Source organism: Denticeps clupeoides, chromosome 1 (assembly GCF_900700375.1).
Source record: "Denticeps clupeoides chromosome 1, fDenClu1.1, whole genome shotgun sequence".
In the NCBI taxonomy this organism is placed as follows: domain Eukaryota; kingdom Metazoa; phylum Chordata; class Actinopteri; order Clupeiformes; family Denticipitidae; genus Denticeps; species Denticeps clupeoides.
Window position 1 is genome coordinate 1,953,645 of NC_041707.1, and position 20,423 is coordinate 1,974,067.

The window sequence follows — 20,423 nt, forward strand, 5'->3', positions numbered from 1 at the left end:
CACTCAGGGTTAAGTGTCTTGCTCAGGGACACAATGGTAGTAAGTGGGATTCGAACCCGGGTCTTCTGGTTCATAGGCGAGTGTGTTACCCACTAGGCTACTACCACCTAGGCTACTACCCACTAGGCTACTACCATACCAGAGTTAAGGTCTCGTAAAACTATAAAGTATAAAGTATAAAGTGAAGTGATTGTCACTTGTGATACACAGCAGCACAGCACACGGTGCACACAGTGAAATGTGTCCTCTGTATTTAACCATCGCCCTTGGTGAGCAGTGGGCAGCCAGGATGGTGCTTTGCTCAGTGGCACCTCAGTGGCACCTTGGCGGGTCGGGATTCGAACTGGCAACCTTCTGATTACGGGGCCGCTTCCTTAACCACTAGGCCACCACTGCCGCAAACTACGGAGAATATTATACAAGAACTCTCTCTCTACACACAAAAGCAGAGTATTAAACCCCCTTCAACCTGACGTTACCTGGCAGAAAGAGGTGTGGCACAACAGAGGTTAAAAGGATGAACAGTTATAATTTATTAACACCAGTAGAGTATGATTGCGGTTATGTGTAAATATTGTACGTAAAGAAAGGTACCAATGTTACAGAGAAAACCCAAAATAAAATAAAAGGAGAAAAAGAAAAAGCCAGGAGAAACGGAGAAAGAAGAAAAGGCTCAGGAGCTGGAAGGCACAGTTCCTTTTAAAGTGATGTGATACACAGCAGCACAGCACACAGTGAAATTTGTCCTCTGCATTTAACCATCACCCTGAGTGAGCAGTGGGCACCATGACAAGCGCCCGGGGAGCAGTGTGTGGGGACGGTGCTTTGCTCAGTGGCACCTCAGTGGCACCTTGGCGGATCGGGATTCGAACCTGCAACCTTCTGATTACAGGACCGTTTCCTTAACCGCTAGGCCACCACTGCATTTGACTCCCAGGAAGTTCTTTTCCAGACAAGTTGGGTCTTATCAGGCCTCCTAGTTTTGTAACTCAAAATCTGTAGAAACCGAATGAGAATTGCTGGTGTCGTCCTCTCGTAAATCGCTTTGGAGTAAAGGAAGTTGCCACAGACCAATCAGAATTTGTTGTTTCCGCCCGTCATTTGGCCCTTATCATCTCCTGCTTGGGGGTGTCTCAACAAAGACACAAGGGGGGGACCCCGAACAAATGGTTCGCATTTCACACCTCTTGCTCGGTGGAAGGCCGTTTGACAAAGACATGGAGAGGAAAGAGGTGATGGGCCCCTCTGCAAGACACAAGCTGCAGAAACATGGTGGCCCTGCAGAATGTCCCATCTAACTCCTGTCTCGTAACGCCTGTGTGGACGCTTGGATTTTCTCCAGCGGGCAGAAAAGCCGCCTGTGTTCAGTCCGCGCTCCCCTGACACCACGAATGGCAGAAACGCGGCCGGTTCAGACGTCTGTGGCGCCAGGTGAGCGCGGACTGGGGCTCAACGCGAAGAATATGCACGTTTTTCTAAACTGGAATGAATCTCGTAATCGATGCATCACGATTCTGAACATAATCGATTAGCTCATAATAACACTGCTTGGTGGCTTTTCTAGTTAAAAATGTAGTAGCCACGGCGGCCTGATCTGAGTACAGCGCCGCTCCAGGTCAGACTTGGCCTCGTCCACACGGACGTGTAAAACGGACGCCCTCTGAACAGCACATGTCGTTGTTTGTCGTATTACTGCAGTTCGCTTGTTGCTGTTTAACGTTGAGGTGCAGCCAACCCAATGTTGAACGTCCGTGTGAACGAGGCCTTAAATCTCATTTCATTACATTTACATTTACAGCATTTACCAGACGCCCTTATCCAGTGCAACTTACAGTCAGTAGTTACAGGGACAGTCCCCCCCTGGGGACACTCAGGGTTAAGTGTCTTGCTCAGGGACACGATGGTAGTAAGTGGGGTTTGAACCTGGGTCTTCTGGTTCGTAGGTGAGTGTGTTACCCACTAGGCTACCACCACCCTATATTCCTGTTCACTGGATACATCATGTGTGAAGTAAGGTATAAAAATTGATGACATACATCGTGATGCATCGATAATCGAGTTAGTAATAATCGTAATCGAATCGTATTGTGAGACCAGTGACGGTTCGCACCTCCAGCCCGGACATACCGTATCCTAACCTGACATGATGGTGCAACTCCTGCAGGGGGCGCCACGAACAAGTTGAAGTGGCTGGTCTCGTGGCCCATCCTGCTTCTGCTGTACGTGACGGTGCCCAACTGTGCCAAGGCCCGGTGGGAGCGCTGCTTCATGCTGTCCTTCATCCTGTCCACGCTCTGGATCGCCGCTTTCTCCTACGTCATGGTGTGGATGGTGAGCACGATCCCCATGATTCCCATGATCCTCCAGCACATCTGGTAATAAGTGTTTTATTAAAACGCTCCGGGCCTCCTGCGGGTTCCTGACTGGAACCAGTCATGTGACCTTCGTTCCTCCTGACGCCCGTGGCCCTGTGGCCTGCCGTGTTATTTGATGGATGTAATTCTCGTTCTGGAGTTTAATTAGAAAAGGTTATTATTTAAATTATGTCTGCGTGTGTGTGTGTGTGCGTGTGTGTCCTCCTCAGGTGACGATTATAGGCTACACACTGGGCATCCCTGACGTCATCATGGGCATCACGTTTCTGGCAGCTGGCACCAGCGTCCCCGACTGCATCGCCAGTCTCATTGTGGCTCGACAAGGTAGCCGACCTCCAGCAGATATCTAATCATGTTCTGCTGTCATGCCATCTGCGTTCCAAGCACGTCTGATCACCGTTGGTGTGTGTGCGTGTAGGTCTGGGGGACATGGCGGTCTCTAACACAGTTGGCAGCAACGTCTTCGACATCCTTGTTGGTCTGGGCGTGCCTTGGGCGATTAAAACTATGGCTGTGAACTTTGGCTCTGAGGTACCACCCAATACACACACACACACACACACACACACCAGCTGACTCTTTAAATCGGCAAATGAAAGGAGACTAAAAATTCCTTCTTCACGGGGTCTCCGATTCCAATCATGTCTGTTCTCCGTTGTTGTCCCTGGCTGGTGGAACAACCTGCCCTCCTCCACACGACTAGCCGAGACTATCACCACTTTTAAGAAGAAGGTGAAAACCCTCTTATTCCAAAAATATTACAGACAAATCTAACACTTACACAAGCACATGCGTACACATTGCACAAACAATACAAAAATGTATAAATACATTATAATTTTTCTTAGTCTAGCACCCAACACTCTCCGAGCATGCTCTTCACTGACAAGTCTAAGCCTTATCAGGGCTCTTAGTTTGTAAACTCAATATTCTATAGAAATCGAACGAGAATTGCTGGTGTCTTCCTCTTGTAAGTCGCTTTGGATAAAAGCGTCTGCTAAATAAAGTAAAAGTAAAAAGTAAAAGTAAATCCTGTTTTCTTCTGTGGTGTTTCAGGTGCAGATAAACAGTAAAGGGCTGGTGTACTCAGTGGTGCTGCTGCTGGGGTCAGTTGCACTTACTGTAAGTACCAAGTGTGTGCGTGCATAATTCTGATGGACGTTTGGACCCAAACTGCTGTGTGAAGAGACGTGGGCAAGGTCAGTGCTGGACACCTGCTCCTCCCTCACCTTCTGTCTGTTCCTCGACAGGTTCTGGGAATCCACGTGAACAGGTGGCGGCTGGACTTCAAGCTGGGCGTGTACGTGATGGTGCTGTACGGCGTCTTCCTCTGCTTCTCCATCCTGATTGAGTACAACATCTTCACCTTCGTCAACCTGCCCATGTGCCAAGAGGACCTGTAGGCCGAGTCTCGGCTGCCCAGGTTCCCTCTGGTCACATCCATCCACCAGGCAGCTCCAGCTAGGCACCAGGGCGACCACATCTTACCTCTTCCCTTCCAGCCCACTTCCACCATACGTCCTGTCCAGTCTGATGACCAGAAGCTCTTCCCATCCCCATCTGGCCGTTTCAGCAGACAACCCCACCCAGCCAAGAATTTGAAACCTTCACGGCCCTGTGTAACAGATTTACCTGTGTACCAATACTACACGCTTTATACTACACCCTACACACTTTATACTGCACCCTATACCCTACACACTTTATACTACACCCTACACACTTTATACTATACCTTACACACTTTATACTACACCCTACACACTTCATACTACACCCTACACACTTTATACTACACCTTACACACGTCATACTACATACTGCACCCTACACACTTCATACTGCACCCTACACACTTTATACTGCACCCTATACCCTACACACTTTATACTATACCCTACACACTTTATACTATACCTTACACACTTCATACTACACCCTACACACTTCATACTACACTCTACACACTTTATACTACACCTTACACACTTTATACTACACCTTACACACTTTATACTACACCCTACACACTTTATACTACACCTTACACACGTCATACTACATACTGCACCCTACACACTTCATACTACACCCTACACACTTCATACTACACCCTACACACTTTATACTACACCTTACACACGTCATACTACATACTGCACCCTACACACTTCATACTACACCCTACACACTTTATACTGCACCCTATACCCTACACACTTTATACTACACCCTACACACTTTATACTATACCTTACACACTTCATACTACACCCTACACACTTCATACTACACCTTACACACGTCATACTACATACTGCACCCTACACACTTTATACTACACCTTGCACATGTCATACTACATACTGCACCCTACACACTTCATACTACACCCTACACACTTCACACTGCACCCTACCCACTGAAACCTACACAATTCATACTACACCTTACACACTGCACCCTACACACATTATACTACACCCTACACACTTCATACTACACCCTACACACTGCACCCTACACACATTATACTACACCCTACACACTTCATACTACATACACCTTACACACTTAATATCATGTACTATCCTGCACACTGCATAACCTGTAGCGCGTACTACACCCTACACACTGCATACCCTTGTCAATCAGACAAACTACAGAAAAGGATGAAGTTCAGAGAAGACCAGTACTGTTGTATCTAGCGCAGCTCAAACCACAGACCACCACCATCACCACCCAGTGACCTCTGAACCCTCAGCTCTGTCCACTGCCAGGCGGCTCCAGCACTTCTCTCTGCAGGAACGCCGCTCAGTCCGAATATTCCGGAATATTTGTGCTTGTTAATGCTTTTGCGGATGAGTTGCACTTTAAAGATGAGTGGAGAGATTTGATTTATTTTTGAAGAGAAAATTCCTCCAGTTTGTGGTGCAATAAGAAGAAGATTGGATGCAAGGAAGATCACTGTGTAAGAGACATCAAAAAAAAAACGGAAGTGAGGAGTTTGCCATTTCCTGATATTCATATTTTTTTTTTAATAAATGTACATACCAGTGCTTCCTCACACGCGTGAGAGGTCGGACGAATGAAGCTGAATTCTTCGCAGTTTCCGCAGTACCGCCGACCCCGCCCTGTGGCCCTGTGACCCTGTTCCCCGTTGGGTTTTTTTGTCTGTAATGCATGACCTGAGTCAAGCGAAGCCATTTTCCCGCAGGGCAGAGAGTGGCCTGGCACCAGCCCCGTGGGCCCCCAAATCCGGCAGCTACCCCTTAACCTGGAGCCCTCCGGCCGAGCCGAGTGTGTTGGTGTCTCCGTGGAAACTACTGTGTTGGGTGTCGTTGGGTGTAACGTGCTGAGAAACGTGCAGTGTTCCGTGTGTGCAGTATTAACCTAGATGTAGAAATATGTATTTAAATATATGCAATTTTCGCGGAGAGTGGGACGGTCCTGAGTGGCAGGAACCGTGCATGTTCTCCCGTGTGCGTGTCCGCGTCCGGCGGGCCGACACCGCGTTGCACGCTTGTTTCATGTGTGTCGTGTGCTCGTCTGAGCTGCATTAAAGGCGTTACGTAAGAAGTTCAAAGTCAGAAAGTAAAGTTTTACTGCAGGGGACCAGTTCAAGGTTTCAGGACATTAAGAGACGCCAGGCGACAGACCTCCGCCCCTGGAGCAAGTCGTGTTCACAGTGGGACCGTTATCTTAAGACAAGTTTATTTTTTAAAATCCTTCGTGTGCTTGTATGATTAAGATTATGATTAAAATAGTTGTACGTGTTCTGATTCTGTTTAGATGCAGAGATTCGTATTTTTTAAAGAAGCTACAGTATTTTTTAGACCAAACGGTGGTTTTCGTCTCGGTTACTGGGAGAGAGTCGCACACAAAGTCACGTCCCGACGTGTCCCCCTCCTCGCCAGCACTGGCCAATCAGACACTCCGGCCACAAAATACCTCTTTAGAAGCGACACTTTAGGAATCCGAAGGAAAGTCACACGCACACTGTACCCGTCGCACAAGAGACCTGCTTTTCGAGTGAATGTGACCTTATGCACTGTGAGCCGCACATCTGCTGGGTTCCTCCTTCCAAAACCGACAGACACAGAGAAACATAAGAACTTCAACTCAAAGACATTGGTGTGTAACTTGAATGTAATGTCTTGCTATTCATGGATGTATCCAACAAATGCATTTTACTGTAAAGCAATAATCTTAATGATGTAAATTATTTGAATGAAATATAATATGAACACTTTGAAAAAAAAAACTGTATTAATTATTGAGACAAGTCTCATTAAAGTGCACATGATTGCATAAATGTCAGTGTACAGGTGCTGGTCCAATGAAAGTGAAAGTGAAGTGACTGTCCTTGTGATAAACAGCAGCACAGCACACAGTGAAATTTGTCCTCTGCATTTAACCCATCACCCTTGGTGAGCAGTGGGCAGCCATGACAGGCGCCCGGGGAGCAGTGTGTGGCACCTTAGCAGCTTGGGATTTGAACCGGCAACCTTCTGATTATGGGGGCCGCTGCCTTATATATATATGTATAGGGCAATGATGTCCTAGCAGTAAAGGAAGTGGCCCCGTAATCAGAAGGTTGCTTGTTTTTGTATATAGAATTAGAACATTTTCAAAAAGTTTTTTTTTTTTACTACTTTACTTTATTACTTTACTAATTCCATTCAAGAAGTGAAACTTGTGTGTTTTATACAGAGTGATATATTTCAAGTGTTTATTCCTTAAAATTGTGATGATTATAAACGACAACTAATGAAAACCCAGAACACTAGACCTGCGACGGTCTCTTGGTCTAGTTCTTTAGGCTACACAATCATGGGGAAGACTGCTGATTTTGTCCATTTTGTCCAAAAGACGGGGAGCGCAAGACACCTAAGGTCATTGCAAAAGAGGCTCTGTGTCCATTTACATTTAGATTTACGGCATTTATCAGATGCCCTTATCCAAAGCGACTTACAATCAGTAGTTACAGGGACAGTCCCCCCCTGGAGCAATTTAGGGTTAAGTGTCCTGCTCAGGGACACAATGGTAGTAAGTGGGATTCGAACCCGGGTCTTCTGGTTCATAGGCGAGTGTGTTACCCACTAGGCTACTACCACCTAGCACATTAATATAGAGGCGATGGGAAGGAAAAGAACTGGTAGAAGAAAAAGAGGGACAACCGCACCGTGGTGAGAGCTGTGGAACGAAACCCATTGAAAAACGTGGGGGAGATTCACCAAGCGTGGACTGCAGCTGGACAAAAAGGGACTGGACTGCCGCCGAGTGCTCCAAACGTACGTTTAAAATCAGAGACGAGAGGCCCAGAATCCACGTTGCTCGAGGTCCAATGTAAAGGTTCCATAGTCAGTGGGGGCAGCGGTGGCCTAGAGGCCCCGTAATCAGGAGGTTGCCGGTTCGAATCCCGATCCGCCACCAAGGTGCGTCTGAACAAAGCACCGTCCCCACACACTGCACCAAGTGATGGTTTGGGTTGCCATGTCATCTGCTGGTGTTGGTCCTCTGTGTTTTCTGAGGTCCAAGGTCAACGCAGCTGTATACCAGGAGGTTTTAGAGCACTTCATGCTTCCTGCTGCTGACCAGCGTTCTGGAGAGCTGACCCGACCGTAGAAAATCTAAGGGGTCTTATGAAGAGGAAGATGCAGCCTGGGCCACAGGCTGATCGAGTCCATGCCACGCCGCATTGCTGCAGAAATTCAGGCAAATGCATTACTGAGTGCTGTACATGCTCATACTTTTCTGCTGGCCAAGACTTCAAAAAATACTTTCTTTGTATTGGTCTGAAGTAACGTTCTAATAATAAAGTAACGTTCTAACTGCGAACGTCAAAATTAAAATAAACACTTTAAGTACATCAGTCTGTGTACATTATACCAGTTTCACTTCAGCGTTTTGAAGATATTCTAATTATATGACCATTTACATGGAAATGTCTTTTAACTTGGTGTGTGTTTAGATGTTCGTTTCCGCCATCTGCCGGTAAACGTTAAAAAAAACGTGAAAATGGGAATATATATATATATGTTTTAAATTACAGTCCAGTTTATAACTTCGAAATATTGTGTTGATAAAAAGAATAAAGAAATTTCTCGACTGTGCGACTCCACTCGCGCCGTCTGGCAAACAAACGAAGCACCAAAAGATCCGTTTCCGGGTTCTACCAAAATAAAAGTTTCGTGCTGTGTTGAAACTTTTTTAAAACAGTGAATGCCGCAAACAGTCGCCTTGTGTGTGTACGTCTGAGTGTGAGTGTGTGTCCACGTGTGAGTGTGTGTACGTGTGTGTGTCCGCGTGTGAGTATGTCTGTGTGTACGTGTGAAAGTGTACGTGTGTGTGTGAGTATGTGTGTGTGTACGTTTGTGTGTCTGTGTGTGTCCGCGTGTGAGTGTCTGTGTGTACGTGTGTGTGTCCGCGTGTGAGTGTGTCTGTGTGTACGTGTGAAAGTGTACGTGTGTGTGTGTACGTTTGTGTGTGTCTGTGTGTACGTGTGAAGGTGTATGTATATGTGCGCGTGTGTGTGTGTGTGTGTGTACGTATGCGTGTTATAACCCGGAAGTAGAAGTGTTCCGTTTGTCCGCGATGACCGACCCCGCCCCGGTTCGGTCGGACACTCAGTTCGGTTCGCGTCGTGATCGGGACTGAACAAACGCGTCCGGCGGCGCAGGAGACCCGACCAATCAGACCACAGCCAGAACTAGAAGCGACCAATCAGAAGGCAGCGGTACAAGAGGTACATTAAACGCTGAGTGAAGTTCCAAGTTTAGATGAGTTTTTAACCAGTTCTGATTGGATTGTGTGAAGTTGCAGATCCACCGATGTTCCTTCGGACACAGAACACGAGCAGGCTGCTCGCCTGCATTATAAAACCTCAGTCCATGATGGCCGGGTCCCAGCAGAACCGAGGAAAACGTAAGCATGAGGAGAAGGTGGCCAGGTCTGGGTTGTTTAAATGGACATCAGTAAATGAGTGACTGGAGGAGCTGTGAACATCTCAGGCTCTCCTGGTGTCTGAAGGTGAGGAACGTGTCACACATTAACTGCGTTAACCGCGGACAGTGATGAAGGTGAGTGCAGTCGGGGTCGAGATGGAGCAGGTAAAGGTCTTGGCTCCATGTTCCCTTCGCAGCCTGATCCGAGAGCAGAAGCTTGGTGTCGTCAACACGTCAGGTTTTTGCGCAGGTAAATATTCATGGTGCTGCCCTGGTTGTTGTGCCCTGGTCAACGTGTTTCCTTTATTTTCATGACCATTTACGTTGGTAGATTCTCACTGAAGGCATCAAAACTATGAATGAACACATGTGGAGTTCTGTACTTAACAAAAAAAGGTGGAATAAGTGAAAACATGTTTTATATTCTAGTTTCTTTGCTCTGGTTACTGCTTTGCACACTCTTGGCATTCTCTCGATGAGCTTCAAGAGGTCGTCACCTGAAATGCTTCTCCAACAGTCTTGAAGGAGTTCCCAGAGGTGTTTAGCACTTGTTGGTCCAGCTCACCCCAAACCATCTGGATTGGGTTCAGGTCCGGTGACTGTGGAGGTCAGGTCTCCACTTTTTGTTAAGTCCATAACTCCACATGTGTTCATTTAAAGTTTTGATGCCTTCAGAGAGAATCTACCAACGTAAATGGTCATGAAGGTAAAGAAAACGCGTTGAATGAGAAGGTGTGTCCAAACTTTTGGCCTGTACTGTATATACACATACCATCGTGTCCCCGAGAGAGACACTTAACCCTGAGTGTGTCCAGGGGGACTGTCCCTGTCACTACAGGTGCCATGGATACGGGCGTCTGGTAAATGTCAGAAATGTTGTTGGAACCAGATACTTACAGACACCTCAGAATGTATGTACTGTCAGTGTAGCTACATCATTTCTCATGATGCCATCTATTTTGTGACATTCTAAGTCTTCAATTTCCTGCAAATGTAGAGTTTATTACTCCCAGACCAACCTTTCCACTCATGGTTTTACTGTGGATAATGGCGCAGTCTTTTACAGTTAGGTTGATTTAGCTCTTCTAGCTTGTCTACAGTCCTGCAGTGGCTAGAAATGGCGGTTGGTGTAAAGAGTGTTTTGGTCATTCTGCTTCACCGTTCATTTTACATTTACATTTATGGCATTTATCAGACACCCTTATCCAGAGCAACTTACAATCAGTAGTTACAGGGACAGTCCCCCCTGGAGACACTCAGGGTTAAGTGTCTTGCTCAGGGACATGATGGTAGTAAGTGGGATTTGAACCCGGGTCTTGTGGTTCATAGGCGAGTGTGTTACCCACTAGGATACTACCACCCTGTAAGGTTAAAGATACATTGCTCCAGGTGAGGCTCAAACTCACAACCTCGGCATAGCTCATCAGAAACTGTTTTATAAGTACTGCACGCTAACCGATTGCGCCACTGGAGCTGCAAAGAGAGCGGCAGCTCAGACGGTCAAATCTGGAATTTGTCCCCTTGTGATGTCATAAGGGGAAAGGTTACCTCCCATTCTCTTGCCTTTTCTACCCAGAGAATTCACCCCCCCCCCCTTTCCTTAAAACATGATCTCCACCGACCGTCATGGCTTCCAAACGTGTGAAGTGTTGCAGTTGTTTGGTGACTGGATGTAAAAATGAGCACAAATGTATTTTTTTTAGTTCCGTCACATGAGACTCTGAAGAACCGGCAGTTCAACACGACTTCCGGTCTGTACCAAACATTGTGGTTGGTGGATGGTGTTGATGACTTCATCTCAACTTCTATAGGCCGCTCTCCTCCCCGTCCCGCCTCTCTCCTCCTCATTAGCATTTAAAGCTACAGACGGTGAAACGGTGCGTCCTGGGAAATCTCATTGTTGGGACCACTGTAATTCTGCACCAAGGCTGGATTTCGGAGAGAGACTTCAGATTCAGAGTTAGGGGACCAATAAGACCGATATAAAAGCAAAAAAAAATTAATGTCAGGGAACCTTTAACCCATCAGAACCCATCAGAGTTTTTTTGTTTTTTTTACACACTGTAATCTTAGTGCATGTACATTTCTGACTTTGAAGTGCCAAAAAGCATGAAAATTTGATTATGAAATTCAACAAATACATTGTGTTAGTATTCATTGATCTAAAATGGATCGTTTAATATGATATAAGTGCATGTAAATATCTGTTCGAGTAGATTTAATACTGACCTGTAGCACAAGAACAAGTTCTCGATTGTCATGTGTATTTTAGGGCTGCAACTAACGATAATTTTAATAATCGATTAATCTGTCGATTCTTTTTTTTTGATTAATCGTAGAATCAGATAAAAAACAAAAAAACAGAAAAGCATTCATTTCCAACCCTTTATTCAAAAAACAGAACCAAAATCTTTAGATGTAAGTAAAGTGAAGTGATTGTCACATGTGATACACAGCAGCACAGCACACGGTGCACACAGTGAAATTTGTCCTCTGCATTTATCCCATCACCCTTGGTGAGCAGTGGGCAGCCATGACCAGCGCCCGGGGAGCAGTGTGTGGGGATGGTGCTTTGCTCAGTGGCACCTCAGTGGCACCTTTGTGGATCGGGATTCGAACCGGCAACCTTCTGATTATGGGGCCGCTTCCTTAACCGCTAGGCCACCACTGCCCCGTATGTTGCTCTTTGAGCTGTTATAATAATAATAAAATAAAATAAAAATGGACTAACACAAAAAACATACACATGTATGCTTTACATTTGCCAAATATAGACTTTTTTTTAATAAAGTGCCACCTGAGCTGCCAGAACGATAAATCATTTATAAAAAAATAAACAACAATACAAATCAGAAAATTTAACAGGATTTGTTTGAATGTCAGAACTTGTTCTCTACACTACACTGCAGATGCACACACTCACAAACTCACACATACACACACTCTATCTCTCTCTCTCAAGCTCACTTGAAGCTTATTCATTAAATGATTACCATCAATGTAGTAAGTGCAAGGTTCATTTATACACCACATTTAAACACATCTTAAGATGACCAAGTGCTATAAAATTAAAAAGTACAACACACACATATATTTGTCAATAATAACCTATATGGGACAAAGCACAGAATATACACTGCAAAAAATGCTTTTCTAAACTACCCTGTTTTCAGTCCAAATATCTAAAAAATCTTAAATCAAGATACATTCACTAGACACATGAAATAGCATAAGAAATTGTCTTGTTTTCTGAAAAAACATCTCAAAATTAAGTGATTGCTTAAAACAAGCAAAATTCTGGCAATGGGGTAAGAAAACTAATCTTAACGAGATATAATCTCAGACAGACGTTTTAAGCATCTGTCAAACTGCACCAGACAGGGGAACACGAACACGCACAATGACCCAACGGCGAACAGACACGAACAGGATAGTTTTATACAATTATATAAATATACACCAGGTGAACACGAGCAGGGAACATTACACAGGACGAACATGAAACTCCGGTCCGAACTCCGGATCCGGAGTCACCCCTGCCGGTCCGGATCATGACAGCATCACTTAATGACATTTTTCTTGTCTAGTAATCTTGATTTAAGAATTTTTTTTTTTTTTAGATATTTGGACTGGAAACGAGACAAAATTACTAGGTAAGAAAAGCTTTTTTTTTGCAGTGTAGCTATACATGACAACAGATTGAAAAATGAATGGTCCAAAAACGGCTAGTGAATAAAAACACGTCTTTAGTCTTTAAATGCAAAGTAACTATAGCACCCCTGCTTTACTACTGTTATTAACGCGCTAACGCTAACTTGTCATGCCTGTCAAGCTGGATAACGAGTAAACACCAGCACCAGGGACATTACGTTCCTCACTTCACAGCGGAACTAAAGTAGGATTCTGTAGCGACTTCCCCTGCTGCTGAACTCCCTTCTTCCTCCTCATCAAACACGCGTTTCAGGTGCTGGATCATTGCCGTGGTGCTCCCGTGCCGTGCCATGTCGCTTTTGCATATTTTCGCTCGTTTTTTTTTTATTCATTTTGCTCCACGCTGACTATGAGGCGCCAAACTCTGCTAGCATCTGTGCGTGAGAGAGACCGAGTGTGTTCACTCCGCTCCGCGCTCAAATAAAGTTTTTATTTTTTTTAATAATCAAATGTCTCCGCGTCGCGCGACACAACGCATCGGTTAGGAAATTCGTTGCCAACTCTTTTAGTAATCGATTTTTATCGATTCAATCGATTCGTTGTTGCAGCCCTAGTGTATTTTATGACACTGTAGTCTAAGAAGTCTAATTTCTCTTGCTTGACTCACAGGTTACCAGCAGGCGAACGTGGTCATTCTGCACAAAAGCCTGGCGGACGACTTCGAAGAGTTCTGCCGAGTCAACCAGAGCCCCCTGCCCCTCCTGTACCGCAGCCAGCTGGGGGACTGGAGCTGCCCGCCCCTGGCGGCCGCTGCTGACATCAGGCAAGATGTCTTCTCTAACTATTCTGTTGTTGTGGGACTCGCCTTGTGAGGGGACTCGCCTTGTGAGGGGAGTCGCCGGGGACAGGTTTGACACCCCTGCATTAAGGGGACTCGCCTTGTGAGGGGAGTCGCCGGGGGCAGGTTTGACACCCCTGCATTAAGGGGACTCGCCTTGTGAGGGGAGTCGCCGGGGACAGGTTTGACACCCCTGCAATAGGGACTCGCCCCTCTCGAGGGGACTCGCCTTATGAGGGGAGTCGCTGGGGACAGGTTTGACACCCCTGCATTAAGGGGACTCGCCTTGTGAGGGGAGTTGCCGGGGGCAGGTTTGACACCCCTGCATTAAGGGGACTCGCCTTATGAGGGGAGTCGCTGGGGACAGGTTTGACACCCCTGCATTAGGGACTCACCTTGTGAGGGGAGTCGCCGGGGACAGGTTTGACACCCCTGCAATAGGGACTCGCCCCTCTCGAGGGGACTCGCCTTATGAGGGGAGTCGCTGGGGACAGGTTTGACACCCCTGCATTAGGGACTCGCCTTGTGAAGGAGATGATAGGGACTCGCCTTGTCAGGGAGACGTGGGGGACGGACAAGGCTGTATTAAGACTGAATGGTCAATGACTGACAGGCTCCGGCTGAACTTTAAACTTTCTGTTTAATCAACACCAGACTGGATTTGCGGGGCTCTGTGTTCCTCTTCCGTTCCGCAGAACCGACTGTCCGCAGTACTGCGTCTTTCAGAAGGGCCAGTTGGTGGACAAGGTGGCAGATTTGAAGTCCTTCGCCCCACAGCTGCAGGACATGGTGGTGTTCTATCTGGGCTGCAGCTTTGGCTTTGAGAAGGCTCTGGAACAGGCCGGGGTCCCAGTGCGGAACGTGGAGCAGGGCAGGAACGTCAGTATGTTCCGGGTAAGAGATCAGTCCTGTGGGTGTCTGGCCCACCTGATTCAAATGAATCCCAACAACTGTTTCCATTTGAGAGGAATAAAAGTAGAACAGAGTACAAATCATGACTTAATGTCCAGTTGGACATCATCTAATCCTACAAGAAAATATGTGATTTAGCTGTAACGTCTCCATCTGAACTTTAATGGCGGAGCCCAGTTCACGACTGGCATCCAGTTCCAACCTAAACCAGAATTTTGAATCTTTCCTGCAGGCGACATCTCAACACATTTTGACCTTTTTTGACCACAAGGAAAAATTGTGAAGGAGTGAGAGGGACAGGGACGCCCTTTCAGAACAGTGTTTCTATTGATCATGTCAGAATAAGGGTCAGGGTGGTAGTAGCCTAGCGGATAACACACTCGCCTTGAACCAGGTTCGAACCCCACTTACTACCATTGTGTCCCTTAGCAGGACACTTAACCCTGAGCGTCTCCAGGAGGGGACTGTCGCTGTAACTACTGATTGTAAGTCTCTCTGGATAAGGGCGTCTGGTAAATGCTGTAAATGTAAATGTAAGTAAGTCTGATAGGTGTAATTGCAGGGTTGATATGAAAATTGTCCAACTTGGTGCTTTGGAGGAAAGATCTCTCCATGTTTGGGGAGTTGGATTTAGTCCAGTGTCAGGGTCCACACTGTACCGCACTGTAAGATCAGTCTGTGTTGAGCTCTGCATGTTAATAAAATAATTTTTTTTTATTGTAAACACAATCGGCGTGACGTGTCCAAATCTTTTTTTTTTTTTTTTTGTTCCAGTTAGAACTCTGGTTGGAGTTTACCGAGAGATGATGGCGGGCTTTGCAGTAGTCGCTGCATGTAATAACGTTTTTTTTTCTACATCGTGCATGTTGAGCGTCCATCATACCTTTAAAATATTACGCAGGAGACAGAATGCAGCCTTACAGATGTTGCTGGTGTGATTTGGAAAAGGACGCTGTCAGTCGTGACTCCCAAGTCCCGGTGGTAATATGCTGGCAATGTTGTCCTTCTGCCAACTTTAGGTCCATCCAGTCTCTAATGTTCAGTGTCCAGTTTTCGGTCCAGAGCTCTTAAAGGGCCTAATACTGAAGTGAAAGTGATGGATTGTCGTATCCCCCCCCACCACAGACCACTGTGCCCTGTGTGACCGTGGGCCGGTTTGAGTGTCCGATGGTGGTGACCATGAGACCAGTTCCACCGAGCCAGCTGGACGCTGTCTCCCAGTGCACCCACCCGCTCCCGGAGGCACATGGCGGTCCCGTCCACATCGGCGATGCAGGTCCGGCCCGGTCTCTGTGTGCTCTGTGATGTGAGCGTGATGTGGGCAGACTGGTCGTGTGTGAAGAAGATGCGTTTCTCTGTACGTTCCCTCTTTAAGCCCTGCTGGGCATTCAGGACGTGTCGCGGCCGGACTACGGTGACCCGGTGGAGCCGAGTCCGGGGGACGTGCCGGTGTTCTGGGCCTGCGGGGTGACCGGCGTGGAGGCTGTGCAAAGCTGCAGTGAGTGGAGCTGGAGGAAGTGGTGCAGATAAGAAACCGAAACGCAACAAAATTGAACCTTTGACCATTTTTTCTCAGAACCAGAGTTGGCCTTCACTCACTCTCCAGGCTGCATGTTCCTGACGGACCAGCCTGAAACGACACCGTTGGCTGATCCGTCGGAATGCCCTTTAACGTTTTGCATATCCCAGAATCCTCTGCACTACAGCATGGCATCCAGATCTGCAGTAGAGCGGCTGCGACACCTGGAGAAGATCATTGGAGAAGATCCTGGTATGTGTGTATGTTGCTGTACCGATGTGTGTGTGTGTGTGTATATACAGTACAGGCCAAAAGTCTGGACACCTTCTCATTCAACGTGTTTTCTTTATTTTCATGACCATTTACGTTGGTAGATTCTCACTGAAGGCATCAAAACTATGAATGAACACATGTGGAGTTCTGTACTTAACAAAAAAAGGTGAAATAAGTGAAAACATGTTTTATATTCTAGTTTCTTTGCTCTGATTACTGCTTTGTACACTCTTGGCATTCTCTCGATGAGCTTCAAGAGGTCGTCACCTGAAATGCTTCTCCAACAGTCTTGAAGGAGTTCCCAGAGGTGTTTACCACTTGTTGGTCCAGCTCACCCCAAACCATCTGGATTGGGTTCAGGTCCGGTGACTGTGGTCAGGTCTCCACTTTTTGTTAAGTACATAACTCCACATGTGTTCATTCATAGTTTTGATGCCTTCAGTGAGAATCTACCAACGTAAATGGTCATGAAGATAAAGAAAACACGTTGAATGAGAAGTCCAAACTTTTGACATGTACTGTATGTATGTGTATATATATGTTAGTAGTTGTAGCAGGGGTGGTAGTAGCCTAGCAGGTAACACACTCGCCTATGAACCAGAAGACCCAGGTTCAAACCCCACTTACTACCATCGTGTCCCTGAGCAAGACACTTAACCCTGAGTGTCTCCTGTCCCTGTAACTAATGATTGTAAGTCGCTCTGGATAAATGCTGTAAATGTAAATATATATTTTTTTAATGTGTGTGTGTGTGTGTGTGTGTAGGTCAGAGGGGAATTGAGGTTCTGTTTGTCCAAGATGAGCTACTCCGCTCCTGCCTCTCTCTCTCCCACTCCTCCTCTGTCCTCGTCTCCACCGGCTTCCCCACCCACTTCCAGCACCAGCCCCCCGAGGAGACAGATGGCCCCCCCCGGGGCGGTCGCCATGGTAGCCATGCTGCAGGCACTCGGAAAGCAGGTCACCATGGTGTCAGACCAGCGCGCCCTGGAGATGAATCGCGGAATAATCCTGGACGCCGTGGAGAAAGGTGTGCTGCAGAGCCCCGTCCCTCTGGTCTGCTTTCAGGGCGCCGGTCCAGAGGCAGCGATGCAGTTTCTGTGTCATGATGGGGACCCAAAAAGGCCCAGGTGGTTAATACACACACACACACACACACTGTGAATAGACGGCCGGGTCCCTTTTAGATGGCTGTTTTTATTTGAACACCAGATTTGACCACCTGGTGGCGATAGAGCGCAGCGGCAGAGCCTCCGACGGCAACTACTACAACATGAGGGGGATCAACATCAGGCACTTGGTGGACCCTGTTGATGACCTGTTCACCACGGCCAGCACAGTCGCAGGAATCAGCAGCACGGGTCAGCTGATCTTCTCAGGCTGCTCTGTGTGTACGTGTGTGTGTGTGTGTATGATAATGTGTGTGTGTGTGTGTGTGTGTAGGTATTGGCGATGGAGGGAATGAGCTGGGTATGGGGAAGGTGAAGGACCGGGTGAAAGCACACATGCCCAAGGGGAGCCTCATCGCATGTGACGTGGCAGCAGACTTCGCCATCACAGCGGGTCAGAACACGCACGCACACACACACACACGCACACACACACACACGCACAAACAAAGTCTCGTCCAGACTTTCAGTTGACTAGAAGTCTGAGTATTTTAGTCTTATTGTCTATTTAAGTCTAGTTTTAGTCAATGGATTCTGTATTTTATTAATAATGAAATTCTATTTAACTCAGTTAATTTAATTTAATTTAAGTACCAAGTAGGACAGACAAAAACAAGTGGAACCCATTTCATAATTAAAACATCCCCGTAGTTATCGCCTCATGACCGCCATTCACGTCTCGTTCCTCTGACAGGCGTGTCCAACTGGGGCGGCTACGCCGTGGCCTGTGGCCTGTACGTCCTGAACTGCTGTCCTGTTCACCAGCGGTACCTGCGGAGGGGCCTGGGACCGACGGCCCCGTCCCCGCAACAGCAGCGCGCCTGGAACACCAGCCTTCCGTCTGTGCCAAAGGTCAGTGAAGGTCGCTGGTGCATGCTGGGAGTACGAACCAGTTTAAACCTGAATTTAGCGTTGCTGTCAGAAAAAGTGACGACCTCACCCCGCTTCACACACATTCGTTACGTTCGTGTGAAAACCGAAGACTATGATCTTCATCAACCATCATCTGCGACGCCTCCCTCGTCACAATCCTCCACGGTGCACACGTGAGCCCGACGCCGTGGGAATCAGGGAGATGAAGGTGGATTTGAGCACAACATGTGACCTCATTCATCCTCCAATCAGAGATCAGCTTCTTCACTCCAAGATGATGAATCTTACACTGCAGGCCTGATCCACGTAATCCTGGTTCTCTCGGTGCAGACAGAGTGGGAGGGGCTTTTCACGCGTCACTAAGTGTGTGTGTGTGTGTGTGTGTGTGTGTGTGTGTGTGTAGGAAGAAGAGTTCCTCTCCATTCTGGTGAAGTACGGAATTCGCAGTGGCAAGACCGCCAATCTTGGCATGGAGGTGGACGGCCTGACCTTCCACCCCACGCACTCTGACCTCATTCAGCGCCTGCGAGATGCCACCCTCGCACCCAGAAGCTCTCCGTGACTTCAGCAGTTCACAACTTCTGAAACGCACACGCACACACACACACACACACACTCTTCCAGGAAGCTGTTCAGACCAATAAATATTTATACTGTTGTGGTGAGTGAAGATGAGCTGAGCGTGAGAGACGGACGTTCCGGGGTCGCCACCACAAGCCTTGTTACGATTCGGAGAAATGTAGTTATTAATAAAACATATAACCAACAGCTGTTTAATGTGGCCTTTTAATGTAGAACGATGATCAATAAACGCAAACGTGCATGAAGAGATGAACCTGAACTGCCTCTTTGTCAGTACTCGGCGTCGGATCAGGATGATGCGGATTGGTCCGCTGATCCGGGACGTTTTAATGCGCGGAAACTGGGCTGAACTTCCACGGTGACCAGAATGGAGGTCATGATGCATATACAGGTCCTTCTAAAAAAATTAGCATATTGTGATAAAGTTAATTATTTCCTGTAATGTACTGATAAACATTAGACTTTTAGATTCATTACACGCAACTGAAGGTAGTTCACACCTTTTATAGTTTTAATATTGATGGTTTTGGCATTCCTATCTCAAAAAATTTGCATATTTCATCAGACCATTAAAAAAATAAAAGTTTTTAATACAAAAAAAAAAGTCAACCTTCAAATAATCATGTTCAGTTATGCACTCAATACTTGGTCGGGAATCCTTGCAGAAATGGCGTGGCATGGAGGCAATCAGCCTGTGGCACTGCTGAGGCGTTATGGAGGCCCAGCATGCTTCGATAGCGGCCTGAAGCTCATCCAGAGTGTTGGGTCTTGCGTCTCTCAACTTTCTCTTCACAATATCCCACAGATTCTCTATGGGGTTCAGCACAGTAATACCATGGTCAGTAAACCATTTACCAGAGGTTTTGGCACCGTGAGCAGGTGCCAGGTCGTGCTGAAAAATGAAATCTTCATCTCCATAACGCTTTTCAGCAGATGGAAGCATGAAGTGCTCCAGAATCTCCTGCTAGCTAGCTGCATTGACCCTGCCCTTGAAACACAGTGGACCAACACCAGCAGCTGACTTGGCACCCCAGACCATCACTGACTGTGGGTACTTCAGGCATTTTGGCATTTCCCTCTGCCCAGTCTTCCTCCAGACTCTGGCACCTTGATTTCCGAATGACATGCAAAATTTGCTTTGGACCACTGAGCAACAGTCCAGTGCTGCTTCTCTGTAGCCCAGGTCAGGCGCTTCTGCCGCTGTTTCTGGTTCAAAAGTGGCTTGACCTGGGGAACGCGGCGCCTGTAGCCCATTTCCTGCACACGCCTGTGCACGGTGGCTCTGGA

The 20,423-nt window shown here is 47.0% G+C and overlaps 2 protein-coding genes and 1 non-coding gene across 3 annotated transcripts in view; 2 read left to right on the forward strand and 1 right to left on the reverse strand.

The window, feature by feature from the left end:
• The window catches only part of slc24a4a (solute carrier family 24 member 4a), a 19,200-nt gene extending 12,561 nt beyond the window's left edge, over positions 1–6,639 (forward strand). Inside the window, exons 8-13 of the mRNA XM_028982565.1 lie at positions 1,343–1,431; positions 2,154–2,331; positions 2,585–2,699; positions 2,794–2,906; positions 3,432–3,497; positions 3,626–6,639. Of these exons, the coding sequence (XP_028838398.1) occupies positions 1,343–1,431; positions 2,154–2,331; positions 2,585–2,699; positions 2,794–2,906; positions 3,432–3,497; positions 3,626–3,778 (714 nt within the window). The 3' untranslated portion in view covers positions 3,779–6,639. The remainder of the gene's footprint in view (positions 1–1,342; positions 1,432–2,153; positions 2,332–2,584; positions 2,700–2,793; positions 2,907–3,431; positions 3,498–3,625) is intronic.
• A 2,692-nt stretch (positions 6,640–9,331) lies between these two features.
• Positions 9,332–19,389, forward strand: dglucy (D-glutamate cyclase). Its single transcript, XM_028999480.1, is given in 12 exon segments — positions 9,332–9,572; positions 13,643–13,796; positions 14,507–14,705; positions 15,849–15,999; positions 16,099–16,221; positions 16,300–16,494; positions 17,281–17,420; positions 17,422–17,642; positions 17,725–17,873; positions 17,956–18,075; positions 18,376–18,533; positions 18,958–19,389. Coding segments are annotated over 12 exon segments (1,890 nt in total). The 5' UTR covers positions 9,332–9,451; the 3' UTR covers positions 19,117–19,389.
• trnai-uau (transfer RNA isoleucine (anticodon UAU)) lies at positions 10,704–10,796 on the reverse strand. The gene is given in 2 exon segments: positions 10,704–10,739; positions 10,759–10,796. It is a non-coding gene; the product is annotated as a tRNA-Ile (tRNA).
• Positions 19,390–20,423: the final 1,034 nt, after the last annotated feature.